The 15416-nt window shown below is 36.6% G+C and overlaps 4 protein-coding genes across 4 annotated transcripts in view; 2 read left to right on the forward strand and 2 right to left on the reverse strand.

Moving 5' to 3' along the window:
* Window positions 1–4507, forward strand: part of LOC111323294 (vacuolar fusion protein CCZ1 homolog) — a 10460-nt gene extending 5953 nt beyond the window's left edge. The window contains exons 10-17 of the mRNA XM_022926617.2: window positions 16–97; window positions 1397–1458; window positions 1804–1915; window positions 2252–2285; window positions 2419–2527; window positions 2656–2799; window positions 3764–3891; window positions 4041–4507. Of these exons, the coding sequence (XP_022782352.1) occupies window positions 16–97; window positions 1397–1458; window positions 1804–1915; window positions 2252–2285; window positions 2419–2527; window positions 2656–2799; window positions 3764–3891; window positions 4041–4096 (727 nt within the window). The 3' untranslated portion in view covers window positions 4097–4507. The remainder of the gene's footprint in view (window positions 1–15; window positions 98–1396; window positions 1459–1803; window positions 1916–2251; window positions 2286–2418; window positions 2528–2655; window positions 2800–3763; window positions 3892–4040) is intronic.
* A 100-nt stretch (window positions 4508–4607) lies between these two features.
* Window positions 4608–10514, reverse strand: LOC111323297 (protoheme IX farnesyltransferase, mitochondrial). Its single transcript, XM_022926620.2, has 8 exons — window positions 10398–10514; window positions 10153–10328; window positions 8954–9131; window positions 8269–8393; window positions 7667–7737; window positions 7451–7542; window positions 7086–7316; window positions 4608–6301 (listed from the first exon to the last, which is right to left on the reverse strand). Exons 1-8 carry the CDS (start codon window positions 10423–10425, stop codon window positions 5985–5987), a joined length of 1218 nt encoding a protein of 405 aa, XP_022782355.1. The 5' UTR covers window positions 10426–10514; the 3' UTR covers window positions 4608–5984.
* Window positions 10515–10557: 43 nt separating this feature from the next.
* LOC111323298 (ribonuclease P protein subunit p21) lies at window positions 10558–14263 on the forward strand. The gene is made up of 4 exons (XM_022926621.2): window positions 10558–10697; window positions 10838–10938; window positions 12379–12461; window positions 12695–14263. Exons 1-4 carry the CDS (start codon window positions 10623–10625, stop codon window positions 12868–12870), a joined length of 435 nt encoding a protein of 144 aa, XP_022782356.2. The 5' UTR covers window positions 10558–10622; the 3' UTR covers window positions 12871–14263.
* Window positions 13665–15336, reverse strand: LOC148722473 (uncharacterized). The gene has a single exon (XM_088737188.1). It carries the CDS (start codon window positions 14917–14919, stop codon window positions 14272–14274), a length of 648 nt encoding a protein of 215 aa, XP_088593314.1. The 5' UTR covers window positions 14920–15336; the 3' UTR covers window positions 13665–14271.
* Window positions 15337–15416: the final 80 nt, after the last annotated feature.

Consider the following 15416-nt stretch of genomic DNA (forward strand, 5'->3'; position numbering starts at 1 on the left):
TTATTTCATATGTAGGAGTGGTCTTGAACAAGAAGACATGCGTACCCTTTACAAATACTTGGTAACAAGCTTATTTCCATCCACGGTAGACTTAGAGGTACATGTGTGCTCTTTATAGTTTTAACTTTTGTTACTTTGTGACACTTGCTTTTTTTGCTATGCAGAAGATTCTTAATTGACTAAACACTCCAAAATGAAACTTTTGTGAGTTTGAAACTGTTTTACTGAGAGGTCCCAAGAAATTATCATGTAAAAGCATATATATTTTATTAATATTATGTTGAGTTAGTAAAATACAACAACTACACTTTCATCCCTGTAAGCCTGTTTCGTGATTGCTCACTCATCAGGGGATTTTTTAAATAGATAAGTAAAAATCCCCTGATGAGTGAACAATCATGAAACAGGCTTGTAGTTATGAAAGCATAGTCACTGTATTTGTCTAAGTTTAACTCAACATTTATTGCACTCTAATTTATGAATCGAGTACTGTAATGCGAAAAGATCAAAATGCAGACTTCCTATATTATATATTATATATGGTATATACGTGTTTATTAAATACTGGATCATTGGATAATGCAATTCAAGACTTTTTATTGGCTTATGCCATATGATATATGAGCCAATATACCATAATCTAATATCTGCACATAATTTGTAACATCGGGTTTCTTTTCGCAAAATAAAGTCGAGAAGATTTGTCTAATATCTTGGGGGCGTTTTTTTTAATAAAACAATTATTCCACTCGCGTTTGTTGGATATGAGATGATTGCAGCCAACGAGGCACATAGTGCCTCATTGGCTATCTATCATCTCATATCCAATGCGCGCTTGTGGAGTAATTGTTAAGTGTACACATATACATATACCTACATGCACTCTACTTTTATGCGTTGAGCACTAACATAGAAAATCAAAATGCAGACTTACATATACATATATATATATATATATAAGTATATAGCAAGTCGTTAATGGAACTTGCAGGCCAACAAAGGTGCACTGCACCAGGAGGATCAATAAAGATTCGCAGTCCAAACCTCACAGCCAACACGAACGTAGAAAGTTTAAAAAATTGTGAGGATGGACAACTTCTGACGTAAAAAATATAAAAAATTTTTTAATAAAAAACGTTTCAGAGACCTTCTTCAGTTATTTACCTTAAGAATTAACCTTAACTGAAGGTCTCTGACCGAAACGTTTTTTATTAAAATTTTTTAAATTTTTTACGTCAGAAGTTGTCCATCCTCGCAATTTTTGAAACTTTCTATATATAAGTATATATATATATATATATATATATATAATTATATATATATATATATAATCTATGTGTGTGTGTGTAACTGATCACATTTTATTGATCTCAAAGTGTGGTTTTTCTCCCTCTAGAGTATGGAAAATCCAAGATCTCAAGGCTATGTTGTTGTTCCACCCAAGTCTCATCATGGAAGGTACAAAGACATGAGATGCTGACTTTACTCTAATATATTCAAATGATTCATCCCCATTAGTGGCTCATGGCATGATTTTAAAAAGCAGCAAACAGGAAGTTTTGGGGGAAGGGCAGTGACTTCCCTATTGATGACTGTGCAAGAAGAGCCTCTTGCAGAGACTGCCTGCATAATGAGAGAATTATAATTAAAAATACAACATGTTCACTCTTGGTTGATAGGATTTATCCAGAAATAGAATCAGTACTTTGAAATCCAAAAGCTGTTTGCATTTAGTCTGAATTCTTAGCCTTGGACAGTAAATTCTGAATTATGATGTAACACTCTTTGCATCTTGGTTTCCAGGTTCATAACAGGTCCCACTGAATTGGGTGATGTTCCAACACCAAGACCTCCACCAAAGATGTTTGTTAACACAGATTCTGAGCAAGAAGAATTAATATTAGTGGTGTATAAGGTACAGAGTATGGTTGAATGTTAAAATTATTACTATTAATAATAATGGAGGGGAGAATAAACTAGTAACATGATATCACCTAAGAAAAATAATAAAACTCTCCTGATGGAAATTTGTACTAAAAGTTATTTTAAAACCAAGTTGTTTTCTTGAAAAAATTCATAGGTGCTCATTTATTTCAATTGATTGCACATTTGTTTACCAAAGTTTGGCCTTTTAAACTGGGAGGCGAGTCACAAGCCATTAACCAGAGACACCAGGTCTCTCAAATTAGTATATTTACCAATTTTTTCTTACTTATTTGTTTTGTTTTGTATTATTTTCTTTCCCGAACAGGCACTTGAAGCAACAATATGCCTGATGGTTTCTGGTATGTCAAATGTGATACAATGATGCCAATTTGAAGATTTCTAATTTTAAATATCTTATACATCAGATTATTAAATGGACTACTTTCTCAACAATTAGGATGTTAATTAAAATGTGTTAGTTTGGCCTTTTAGGTCCATACCCAACTTTAGACTTTTTTAAGAAGATTGACAACTTCATTGGTCCTCAACTAACAACGCTGGCCAATATTATTGGTGAGCAAAGTGCCAAGAAACAGCAAAGGTACTTATCTACTATGTCCAAAATTATTTGGAAATTAACATTCACTCTGTTAACTTTTTCACCACTCTTCTCCAGCACCACTTTTTTGTTTTAATTAGCTTTTGTATTGTTTTCTTGACCATGTGTAGCTCAGACCAACAATATCGCTATCTGTACTTCAACCACATGAACCTGGCTCAGAAGACATCTGTTCACTCCAAGAAGTCGTCAGTTCCATGTGTTGCACCCGAGATAATGAGGCTTATGGGAGACATAAGTGCTGACTTTGCAAGGTGAAGTTTGGCTGTGATAAATTATTCTTAGAGAGTGGTTGTAAACATTGCGACTATTCAGTTGAAAATATAAGGATTATGTTCTTGCCATTCCCGAGATACTGTAAATCCTCTAATAAGCTCCCGGGGAGGTGGGGGCTTATTTATTTCAGGTACTTTGGGGGTGGGGGTGGGAGTGGCAGTGGCTTCTTAGAGGGGAGGGCAGCTTAATAGAGGAGGGGCAAATTAATTATGTTGTATCATATTTATTCAAAAATTGTTCTCATTTTGTTTAATGTACTTACTGACATGGAGTGTTATTTTAAATTTTTGTCTTTTTTTTTTTTTGGGAGAGGGGCGGGGGGCTTTAATAGAGGGGGGGGCTTAATAAATTTCTTTCTCTAAAGAGGGGGGGCTTATTAGAGGACTTACGATAAACAAATCGTTCTGTAATTATTCATATCAATTTCATACTTCTGTCACAAATGTCAGCTTTTCCTGGAGTGATGTCTAACTAAAAATTACAGTAAAATCCTGCAAGTAAGAACCTAAAAATTAAGGACCTGTTAGCCTAAAATTTGCCATTTATACCCCCTATAAACAAGAACCTATTTAATAGCCTTAGAAAATTAAAATAGGTTCTTATTTTCTAAAATCATATAGTACATTACAGGTACACTGAAATTATTTACTGTAATCATAATTGAAGAAAAACCAGATTGCCATTGCTGCAAAACATGATTTTCTTAAGAAAAATGAGTGCAAAATATGTAGTTACAAAATATAGAACAATTACCAACTTGTATGCAGGTGTGTTTTTCTCCAAAAATAAGAACCTGTTTTAAGAACCTAAACAGCCTAAAATTTTGTTAAGTACCATTTATGTAAGAACCTGTTTAGGCTAACTCCTAAAAATGTAGGTTCTTACTTGTGGGTTTTTACTGTATAGTAAGATCAATGGTCTTTCTTTCTCTTTTAAAATTAGTTTTCAGGAGGATGGTGAAACTTTTGTGAAAACCATGTCAGACTGCTGGATTGTGGGAAGAAAATCTGACCAACGAGAATTATTTGTGATCTTAAATCAAAAGAGTGCCAACCTTATAGAGATTGATGGTGAGTGGTTTGAAATAATTAATTTAAAATTCTCATTCTTACTCATGATACACCAAAGATGAATTATTAAAAAGTGTGAACAGTATTATGCTACAAGGTTTTTATTGGTGATTTCTTTCAATAATGCTTCAATTTTAATTACTTTGCAGAGGAAGTAAAGAGATTGGGTATCACACAGTTTAACAACATCTTCTTCCTGGACTAGTGTGGAGAAAAACAATGGCACCACAGATAACAAAGATATAATGGCAGCCTCCAGGAAAAATGGTCACTCAAAACAGATGATTTAACTACAAAGATGTAGACTGACTTTTTTGTTAGACATGGAAATGTTGCTCAAAGAAACAGTAGAACACTTGGAGCCTTGGCATGAAATGAAACAAGATTTACTGTCAACCTTGTAGGGATGGGAATGGAAGCCTAATGGCATTAAAAAAAAATAATAACAATTTCTAATGGGAAGAAGAACAACTTCAACAAAATTAATAAATTGGTGAAAATTTTTATGAATGAATTTAAAATAATTATGCTTTTCTCTCTCTCTTATTTTTTCTTCTGTGTGAGTGTCTTCAATGTTAGTGATGTAAATGTTAGTGGTGAGTTAAAATTATTGGAGTGGAAGTTACCTGCCATGAATACTGTTGATATTATCATGTTGTAGGCAGAGTTCTACAATACTAAATGCTTGTTTGTAATAAATGTAAATTTGGAAAAAATTCCATCAGAAGAAGACAGAAATTATTTATTTTAAGTCAAATTGTACAAGCTTTGCAACACTACAAATTGCTGTCATTAAAATTCCAACTTTCCCATTCTTATGTACAATAAAACAATATAAAGGTAAGTTAGGAGAGAAAAATTTATAACTTCAGTACTGTCACCAAATTAGGAGCAATCAATTCATTTAAGACAAATGTATTAGTTACTAATGAATAAAGGCTGATAGTTTTGAAAGAAACTGTTTGGGGCTGCGTCGGTGGGGGTAACGAAATAATTTGGATATATCAACAAAGTTGAAATGGTAAATTGGCCACCGTAACAATTACAAAAGCACGCAAAACCCACAATTCCTCTGTTTGCTCCGACAAAGGGCTAACGCTCGAAACGTCAGCTTTTGTAATCGTTACGGTGGCCAATTTACCATTTCAACTTTGTTGATATATCCAAATTATTATATTAGTTACCAACATTATGATGAAGATGCAGGATATCTTAAATACTTTGATTCTTTAAATTGATAAGTGTCTCAATTCTCCAAACAAATTTCATGCAATGTCAGGCAGGCAGGTAAAGAAAATAACAAGATAAAAGTTTCAACTGAGGGATATTACTGTGGTATATCAGGATGTTCCTCGTGCATTGAAAATGAAGTGTATCCCAACTTAGCTACTTATTCCAGGACTCCATTTCAATGGCCTGAGCAATTTTTCCTTCAGATACTATTCCCCCGCTGTAGCAGTTTGTATTTTTTCTTAATTGAAGACCTGTGGTATGGCACCAAACTTTTTAGATATAGCTAACAAAGAAATACATGACCATCAGTTTTAACAAATGTTGGAATTCAGTTAGATCAACAGGTTTAACCTAAACCCATTTTGATCCCTTGCCATCGTCTTGGTCTGCTAATACTATTGTGCAGCTGTTTTGATAAACTGAATGGCTAGATAAGGCCATACAAAGTGAAGAAAATGAGCTCTCAGTACCTGTTAGGTTAGAGAAATAAAATTCTGTAGGCATTATGCCTTATGCCCAAGACTGATGTTTGTGGTAGTTCTCTGTAAAAACATAAATAGTGCATGCCAAACTCTGTCTTGCATGGAGACCATTAAGAAATTGTTGTAAAGAAGTTAAAATCAAAGTAGAATTCTTGTCCTAATGAAGTCCATGTCCAAAACATCTTTTTGATAATAATATCCCTAAACTGCATTCATTTGCAAGCAACACTGTTTGGTAGAAGCCAGTCCAAGGTGGACAACTTTCCAACCACAAACATATCACAAGAGGTCAGAACAACTTCATCAGTGTCCCCTCCAAACTTCAAGACTTATTGTTTGTAATTCCTCGAAAAAACTATGCTGGAGTAAGGAGGCTGGCTATGTCACTTGAACAACTCCCTCCTCCTGAGTTGTCCTTGGCTTCTTGTGAAACAAAATCAGAAACATGAGAATTGGGAGGTATATCAGACTAAACCGAAAAAGTTTCCTTGCAGATCTTGAATCTGAGTCTTTATAAAACTGATATCCCAAATAAGCATTCCATAAATTAAGTGGTAAAGAGTCTAAAGCCAGCCACCATGTTGTAACTTCACATGCGGGTAGAAGTGTTGTAAGGCCAACCAATGCTAAGCAGTGTCTAAGGGTCACCCTTCTGCACAGGGGTGCATTTGTTACACACATCATGCGATAACCAGCTATAGTAAGACAACAACAACAAAACAAATTAGGGTAGGAAATTTTTCTATGGTACAGGAAGCTTACAATAATATGCAAAAGGATAAAGAAATGCTTAGTGTACATATAAAGTTTTGGTTCTTTTTGGCTTAATTGCTGTCATGAAGTACACTTAATTAATATATATATAAATTAACAAAAGTTTTCTACATTTTTTTACCAAATGAGAAAGGATCAAGTCACCCAGTCTTGGTAGGAAAGGATTGTAAAGCTGTGAATGAGTCAATGTGAATGACATGTCCATATCATTTTATTCTTCATTTTAACAAGGCTGTGCTCTAAGAAAAAGTAAAGGGAGCCCTTTGAAATACAGGGTGTCCAGCATATACTTTTATTGGAAAAAACTAAATTTCCCAAGTCACTCAAGAGCAAAAGTAAGGTGCCAGGGGCTCCTGAGTTCTGCTAGACCACAGTCCTATTTAAGAATCTGCTTTGGACCCCTTAGCACTATTAGATTCTCATCTAAACCTTTAACTGCCGAGATCTCATGTCTTTGAGTAATCCTCCTTACCATTTGCCATACAATTCTTATCATGTAAGTTAGGAGAACCAGGTATTGCGTCCACTAATTAACCCCTAATTGATATTTTCCTTTATTTGCATGACTTGCCTGCTTGATTTTGTACTTATATTGTACAGAGAAATTCTGTCTTAGTCATTCACTGTAGTAAAGGATTGAGAACTTCCAATGAAAGTAAATATGGGTATTAAAAATTGTGGCAAAATAATATCATCATCCATTACCTCTAGAATAATCAGCTCTGAGATTCCAGCTCAAAGCATTAAAATGTGGAAACTGCCAAGAGTACAAAATTCCTGCTAACACCAATCCCCCAGCATCTATTCCTCCAGTACAGGCAGCCCAGCCCATCAAGGGGGGCAAAGCTCCCACAACTGACCCAACCCATGTATTAACAATACTCAGACGCTTCATAGGGGTGTAGACAGATGTGTAGAGTACAAGAGTCGCTGCGCCTGTCAAAGTGCAATGTGATACAATATCGTTACCTTTATGAACAGTCACTAATGTACTAAATGTGGCTTTAACAAACTTGATACAGACAAACCTCGCAAAAGTGAAGTAATATCTAGTCAAGTGTAATACTAACCCAGAGCAGCAGTTAATCCATTAACTTGACTGGTTAATACAGATACACCCATTACACCAGTTGCTACAGCAAATAGTACTACATGAAGGGGGCTATGGATAAACAAATGCAAAATTACAAGTTTGACCAATGACTTTGCCAATCTCAAATTAAACAACAAATGAGGGACTCTTCATGATTGGACGAATCCTACATTGTTTATTTTATAGTGCCTACCTCAAACGGGCCCTGACAAGAACACGGTTTTGTGTGCGGCTCATCTGTGAGTCAAAAGGTACTTCTAGCCACTTTAAAATATAATCAAACAAATTTCATCTGATTTTGAGTAAATACTTTAGAAAAAAAATCAGAAGTCATTTAAACAGGGCTATCATACCTTAAGCAGTTGAAAAATAAGACCTTTTTTTCAACCATTTGCAATTATAACATAACCAAAGTAAAGCGCGCGCTCTGATTGGTCAATTCAGCGTCCCCCATTTGCCCATGAGTGTATGCTGCTGATGTGAGCAAATGCAAAGACTATTTTTCCGCGCATGCTTGTTTTTTCTGGTCACGTAAGATTTGTTAAATAAAAGGAAATTCTTTAGCTACAACGAATCAATGTTATGTTATAAAACAAATGGTAAACACCACAGCGTACACTATTGAGTTATGGATGCACTTGGGAGGTTTGCCAAGCACTCAAGAAGCTAGATTTGCTCTCGGCTATCGCCTCGAACAACTCTCACGCCTCTTTCGTGCTTAGCAACCTCCCGCGTGCATCCATAACTCAATAGTGTACGCTGTGGTGTTTACCATTTGTTAATCAATATGCATACCTGGTTAAATGCATTTGCTGAGGAGGAACAGAGGCCTGTTCCTAGTCCAGCCCAAAGAAAAGTACTGAGATTCATTGCCCCTGGCGCAATAGCATACCCTGCCATTTCTGTGATTACCACAAGACCTACAGTGTAAATGCAAATAATAATGATCTAGCTAAAAACACACACAAGTTTTACTGTAATTGAAAATATGTTGCATGGTAGATCTTTGACTGCTCTTTCCCTTGAAAAGCTTACTCTCTCCATTTTTAATTGCTCTCAAATAATCATTCTGCAATGCTAAATTTGCTAGATTGAAAATGCCTAAAGTGGGTATTATGTGACCTTCTTGAGTATCACAGAGTGAGGCAAATGTTTTCCCAACCCCTCCCCCTCTCCTATCCACTCTGATCTAAATAGGCCATTTTAAAGTTGTGTACTTAGTTGCCAAGCCTTTGAATTGGAATGAAACTGAAGGTACCCTTGTTGTGATAGAGATCAGTGTCCAGTTATCATTTTAAAAAAGTAATTTACATTTGAAAAGCACCAACATTTGTTTCACAACAAGGTCACCCTTAGCCTCACTCCTGCTCAAAGGCTCAGCAACCATGCAAGCAACTGTAAAATTTTATGTTACATGGCCTTGTAATAATCTTGCACTGAAGGCTGCAAAGGGTTCCTTAAATCAATACAGAATAAAGACCTGTTAGTCTGATCTTGGACAGCTGCATGTACTGTCTTGGCAATTTTTTCCAATCAATTTTTTGTTCCACCCATTCCTCCTCTGTGTCATCACTCTTCTCCTCTACATGAGAGAGGCTTTCATGTGCCTCAACACCACATGTTGTCTTTCCAATCAGTGCCACTGAAGTTGACTTTGGCTGAAAGGAAAGTGTGCATAATGTCAGAATATAATTGTGTTGGAAATTATTTCAGATATCAGAACATAAACATTAGAATCAATGCTTAAATCATTCTTTTAAGGAACCTATGAGATGTTTGCAAGTTGTGCACAGTAGCTGGGATTTGGCAATTATTTTACCTAAGCATGCTACAGATTTTAATTTGTACTGTTTATGGTACGATAGTATTTTAGTTGATGCGATAAGAAGCCCACTGTAAGTGGTTGTATTCTCCATCAAACACTGGGCAAGTATGAAAACCCTCTGAGTTCAATCTTGTGAAAACTTTGCAAATAGGCATCTCTCATTAAGGGGGAAAATGCTCAGATAAAGAGAAGTTGCCTGTCAATAGACACTGCAACTGTAATTCCAGCAGCTATATTGCCATTAACTATTCTTTCTTCTGAAATGATTAGCTTTTCAAAATCAAAACTTATGATGGAGCATCAATTACAAACCCACTTGGCTTCCTTGGATCTACCACTGTTAGTAAAGAATTAGTAAGTCTGAAAATATTCAGAAAACAATATAAGGCTTGACACTAACTTTTCAACTTATTAGCCAAGTGGCTGGTGACAACTTAGATGTTACAACAATTTCAGTCTTTTTACTAGCCAACCTGGCTAGGGGAAATTGAAAATCACCAGCCATTACTGAATTTCTACTAGTCTGTGGCTAGTTGGCGACCGTCAGTGTCGAGCCCTACAATAGTTATCTCTGTTACCAAGTCAGATGGTCCTTATTTATTAGCATACATTATGTAATCTCTGTAACTTGACAACGCGACATCAGCATCTTTCCAGCTGTCGTTTGGATCTCTATTTTCTTGTAATTAACGGAATAATCTTTAATGAATACAGTTTTAACGTCGAGGGCAAGAGATCGGAGATCACTGTAAAAAGCGTGCTTAATTTTATCATGTTGCATAGACACTTTTTAAGTTTCCCTCGACCTCTCCGAATTTTAATTTCGAAAAAGCTTAAGGACATGCAGGACCCACCTTGCTTTGACAAGCACTGGTACTTTTAGGCTGGCCATATGAATCACTCAGAATACGTTCCTTGGGCTTCAATCTCGAAAATCGTGCTCTATATTGATGCAACCGACGGAGACCGGGCTTGTTAGAATTAGAGACATGCCGGTAGAAGACCACCGCTCGATGCAGCGAACAGGCACCTAAAAAATAAGACACTAGTTCAACAGTCTTTTCAGCTTGCTTCTTGCCATTACAAAATCGCCACTTACAACACAACAGAAGGCGAGAGTTCATCATAACTTGGTCATTTTGCGGCTAGCTAATACTGGCCGCCATGTTTAATCGCACGTTTAATAACTGAAACGGCAAGACATCAGCGGTTGTTTCTAATAGCCCCAGTCTCCTCGACTAGTTTTCATAGCAATCTTTTTATCCACTGAAATCTGTTGATGAAATGGCATCAGAACTTTTGATATTGCCTTAGTTTAGTTACTATGGGTCGAAAGAACAAAAGCGGTGTGTCCCCTCAGAATCAAGAATCATGTCACAAGCTAAACTTCTTACATCAGGCGAGTAAATTTTTGAGATCATTCGTACCCGGCTCGAATGCTGTCCAAAGCTAACTTTGGACAGCAAAATACATATGGTATTATTTTGATTCTTCTCCTCTTTTCCCTAAATATGTATATATTTGTTAATTATTCTACAGGCATCCCATGTAGTGCTGGCCATCAATCCAGAAAATGTGGAAATGTCAAGATTTTATGCAAGCACATTGAAATCAACAGCTCAAAAACTTGTGTTTAAATTGTACGTGTTTCAAATCGCTACTGAAGTGATATGAGATTTTGGTAGGATGGTATGAAAAAGCTATTGGCGGGATTGTTATTTTTCTAGGATTAACAATGATGACTTTATTGAATGATGGGGGCTGTAGTGAGTAGACATGATTCAAAGGCGTGATTCAAATATGGTGCTGTGGGCTGGGGTTCAAAAGGTCACGAATCGAGCATTAAGCAAGGTGTTGTGGTTTGGAAAGAGATGCTTGATTTTCAGCATCTCTCTCCACCTTGGAGTGTTAATGAGTATTGACAAACTGACCGAAAGACTTAGCCTTTTACTCCATAACATCAGTTTGCTAGTTCTCCATACTGTTCTCTTTATGTTTTCTATGATAATTACGAGAATTTGCCACAGGCAGCCCAAGCTCACTACCAGAAAAGCGGACGTGACTCTTACAGTGTTGCACAACGTTTTATATTTATAAAGGTTTGTATGGGATGTTATCAGTTTGCCTTAAAAGAGAGAAAAAATGTCTTGTTTTGAAATAAAATGGACTTACCTTATTGCCTCGTTTTCTTTGTTGATTACCAGTGTCTCAGGCCATTTTGAAGCGTTTTTGGCGAGTTAGTGCAATTTTGGTGTTCAACTTCTAAAACTGCTAAGACATTTTTTCTCTTTTAAGGCAAACCGATAACATCCCATACAAACCTTTATAAATATAAAACGTTGCGCAACGCTGCAAGAATCACGTCCGCTTTTCTAGTAGTGAGCTTGGGCTGCCTGTGTTTTATCTTAGCACTTTTTGACCTCATGATCATCTTTATTCTCATGACTCCCTTTTCTCTCTCTTCTTGTTTGATTCAGGGTTGAGACCATTAGGATAAATTAGATGATTATCCCATAAACTCCACGAAGTGATCAACAAGTAACTTCCCCCTATAATATCCATACATTATCTAGCAAACAGGTCATGAGAATAGTGAAACTTGTCCGGTAGAAGGTGTTATCTTGATCTGACACCAAATTCTCATCACCAGTTTATTAGGAAATGTGTTACAGCTAGAGGGGAGAATTGGGGAGTTTTAGGTTTTTAGCTTTGTCAAGGTTATGTTGTGTTCTTTGACGAAATGCTTAACTCCCATTATGATAATACACCACTCCGTGTACCAACCAGAAATTTAAATATTTTCTCTCCAATAAGGAAAACTCACAAAATTGTGGCCTCAAGATGGAGTAGCCTGCCATAGATGAATATTCCTTCATAGAAGAATTATGATATTTTACTCCATTAAATTACATTTTACCTTCTTTTAAACACAGATTTGTTATATGAAGCAAGAGGCAACGAAAAGTGTCCCATGAAAAAGTGGTTCCTTCAACTTTAGTTGACAGATTAGTTTTATTTGCTTATTCACTCAGCTCTGTTTTTGGAGTTATTATTCATGACCTAACTGTTTCTTCTATCAGGGATCCAAGCATTAAAAGGACCATTTGCAAACATTGTCATGCCCTTCTTATACCAGGAATTACAGCAAGGGTCAGAGTGAGGCGTAAGTTGGATATTGAACACTTTCATATAATTTTCAACATGTGTTTACCAAACATCCCATGTGGGTTATTACTCAAGAAAACTGATTAAAAGAGCTGTCTATTGCTTTTATAAAATAAACTTCAATATGGGTTAGTCGGTGCAATAAAGAGGGCCACATTCAGAGTTTGATGCAACAAGACCTCACCATATTCTCACACTTTGGTTATTTAGTGTTATTGTATTGTTCTTCAGGAAGAAGAGAGAGACACATTGTGGTTACATGCCTTGAATGTCAGACCATTAAAAGATACCTCTGCAGAGCCAACTATGTTCTGTGGAGTGAAAAACACAATAACGCTAAGCAGCAAGATAATGACAAGGATGGCCTTATTCAAGAAAATCAAATGGAGGGAAAGGAGAAGAGTTAAACATTTTCAATCTGGAATGAAGGAGTGCTGTCCATTTTTCTATGGGAAAATCAGGGAGGATTTTCTGTGAAGAGGAGCAGTAAGATTTTTTGGCAATCAAAATGAAACAGGACAAGGTTGTTCCTTCTGCACAGACTTTACTTTTTTCCTTGTCAGATCCTAGGTACCTGGATATTTTATGAGGGAGTCTGTTTCTAGGGGATAGAAGCAAACAGTAAAGTGAATTTTGCTGTTTTTCAATGGTCCCAGATATAAGTAATGATCATTCACATCATGCCTTATGATCTGACACACTTCACAGAAGTGAAAACAAACCATACTTTTGTGGCAAGGCTACCCTTGATTATATGTAGCTTATTCCACATGTTCAGTCGGTAAAATGAAGCTAATATACAAACAGCATGCTTTGTTTAACTGGTACACCTGGAACAGGCTAAGATTGCTTTTTCCTATGAGACAGCTCAGCAAAAATAAAAGACTGTCAAAGGAAATTGCATAATGGGGAAGTTTATAACTAGGCACAACTACTTTTGCTGTGTGATCTTCCAGTTTCTATGGATTCTTGGTGTTAGGGAAAGCAATTGAAATTGAAAGAATTTTTTTCCTAAGGAGAAAGAAAAAAGAGAATAGTTCTTGCACTCTTCAAACGGAAAAAAAATCGTTTTTATCAGGAATTGGTGAAACATAATCCTCTGTTCTGACTGCTTCTTGCTTTCGGTAATTAATTCTTAATCTTCTCTTATTCTCGAGATTTTCTTTGTCTCTCTTGCCTAATTTGTATAATCAACCAACACTCAAGGAGTTTTTTCTTTTATTTTGGTTTAACCCATTACTAGCAGGTGTTTACAATGTTGCATTGTAGATAATTCCGAATTTGGAGAATCGATTTAAAAGGAACCGATTTTGGAAACAATTTAAGGTATATCTGAAACCATGAATTTGGAACTTTGGATAAGCAGCAGTTTTTTATCGGTATAGTCTAATTTATTTGAATACCTTCGCTTAAACGTACAGTATATGCGCTTACGCCTTGAATAATAACAAGAAGATATGAAGATTTGCCAATAATTCTCAAGACAGCTAATGCAAACCAAATACTGTTATGTCTCATAACAGGAAAAACCTTTTTAAATCTACGCCATATCAGCTTTGAAAATCTAAAGCCGAGGAAATGACACGTTTGAATTGTTAAGATATAAATGCGCTCTTTGTCCAAACGGAAATAAACTCCCACCAGTAGGGGGCCTGTCAAACATGAAAAAAATAATTGCCCTTTAAAAAAAACAGCTTGCTTGACTTGTGAATTTTATGAATCTTTTGTATATTGTGTTGCATAGCCAAGATGTATTTTCTTATCAATATTTGGCTAAATTAAAATTATCCAATACTTGTGTCGATGCTCTAAAGCGTTACTTCTTTGATTTGGTGAATATGACTACTAGATTGTTCGCAGTCGGATTCTTTACTATCATTAGAACAGTTCTCCGAAGGATGAGGCGAGATAGTTCTTGCGGTTTGATCGCCTTCTTCTGTCTCTACATTTTCCGCTACAGCACTATCAACCCCATCAAACCTTGAACTTGTGGCGTCGCTAAATTCCTCGCCTGACAAACCTTCCTGACTAGTATCTCCGTAGTTTAACCCGTTTACGTCTAAAGTGATATCGACATTTGTCGTCACGCTTTTTGGGAAAAAATGCGCTTGTGGGTATCCGAACGTGGTGGGATGATGACGCACCATAGGGTATAAATTATTTCTTTGAGCGAGGTTTTGCATTCGCTGTGGGGCTGGATAGTAAGTGTTTCCGTCAGGAAAATTAACTTCCGCAAATCCATGACCTCGTTGTGCGTACAACGGCGTGGAGGGTGCAATTGGGTATTCTGGCGGTCGATGAACCCTCCTGGTTGAGTTGTTCCGAATCCTCGGCGAATACCCTCGCCCTTCTTTTCTTAAGTGTCGAGTCCAAGCACAACAACAAACAATAAAAATCACGCCGAAAATCCCCACATAGCATAGCGTGGTCACGATCAGGAACTTCGAATCTAACATTGTCGGCCTTCGCTGTCAACTAAGCCATGTGATACACACAATGTTCTTGGACAAATGTTTAGACTATCAAGTACCAGACGCACGGAAGGTCAATAATTCTGTCAAAGCGTTACTCTCATATTTAACAGGCTAATCGACTTTTGCGAGTCAAATTCGAACCAAAATAGATATACCCAATTCCTTGAGACGTAAATGAATGAAAAAGTTCTACACTCGGGCGTAGTTCCCGGAGTCGTGTCGAGTTGCGTCCACCATCACGGAATAGCGAGCGACCCTCAATATTGTCACTTTAACTTTTCAGAGAACATCTGACATTGTCTTAGAACGCTCTCGAATGTTTGTAATCTGCTCGTATGCAAGCGATCGGAAAGACAGATGAATGAATGAAATATCTCTCAGGAACGATGATAGAGCCGACGAACACAACAGAGGCAAGTCAGCGGAACAACGATACCACGGATAGTAATGTAATGATCAGTTGAAAACGCCAATAAACC

Source organism: Stylophora pistillata, chromosome 10 (assembly GCF_964205215.1).
Source record: "Stylophora pistillata chromosome 10, jaStyPist1.2, whole genome shotgun sequence".
Taxonomy (NCBI): domain Eukaryota; kingdom Metazoa; phylum Cnidaria; class Anthozoa; order Scleractinia; family Pocilloporidae; genus Stylophora; species Stylophora pistillata.

Bases quoted from the DNA above. Each gene is read 5' to 3' on its own strand.
- LOC148722473 (XM_088737188.1), bottom strand. From the start codon at position 14,919: ATGTTAGATTCGAAGTTCCTGATCGTGACCACGCTATGCTATGTGGGG.
- LOC111323297 (XM_022926620.2), bottom strand. From the start codon at position 10,425: ATGATGAACTCTCGCCTTCTGTTGTGTT. The intron at 8,394-8,953 runs GTCTTTATTCTG...TTTACACTGTAG, and splicing joins GTCCAAGATCAGACTAACAG to GTCTTGTGGTAATCACAGAA. The intron at 7,738-8,268 runs GTATGCATATTG...TATATTTTAAAG, and splicing joins CAGCAAATGCATTTAACCAG to TGGCTAGAAGTACCTTTTGA.
- LOC111323298 (XM_022926621.2), top strand. From the start codon at position 10,623: ATGGGTCGAAAGAACAAAAGCGGTGTGTCCCCTCAGAATCAAGAATCA. The intron at 10,939-12,378 runs GTACGTGTTTCA...TTCTTCTATCAG, and splicing joins CAAAAACTTGTGTTTAAATT to GGATCCAAGCATTAAAAGGA. The intron at 12,462-12,694 runs GTAAGTTGGATA...ATTGTTCTTCAG, and splicing joins AGCAAGGGTCAGAGTGAGGC to GAAGAAGAGAGAGACACATT.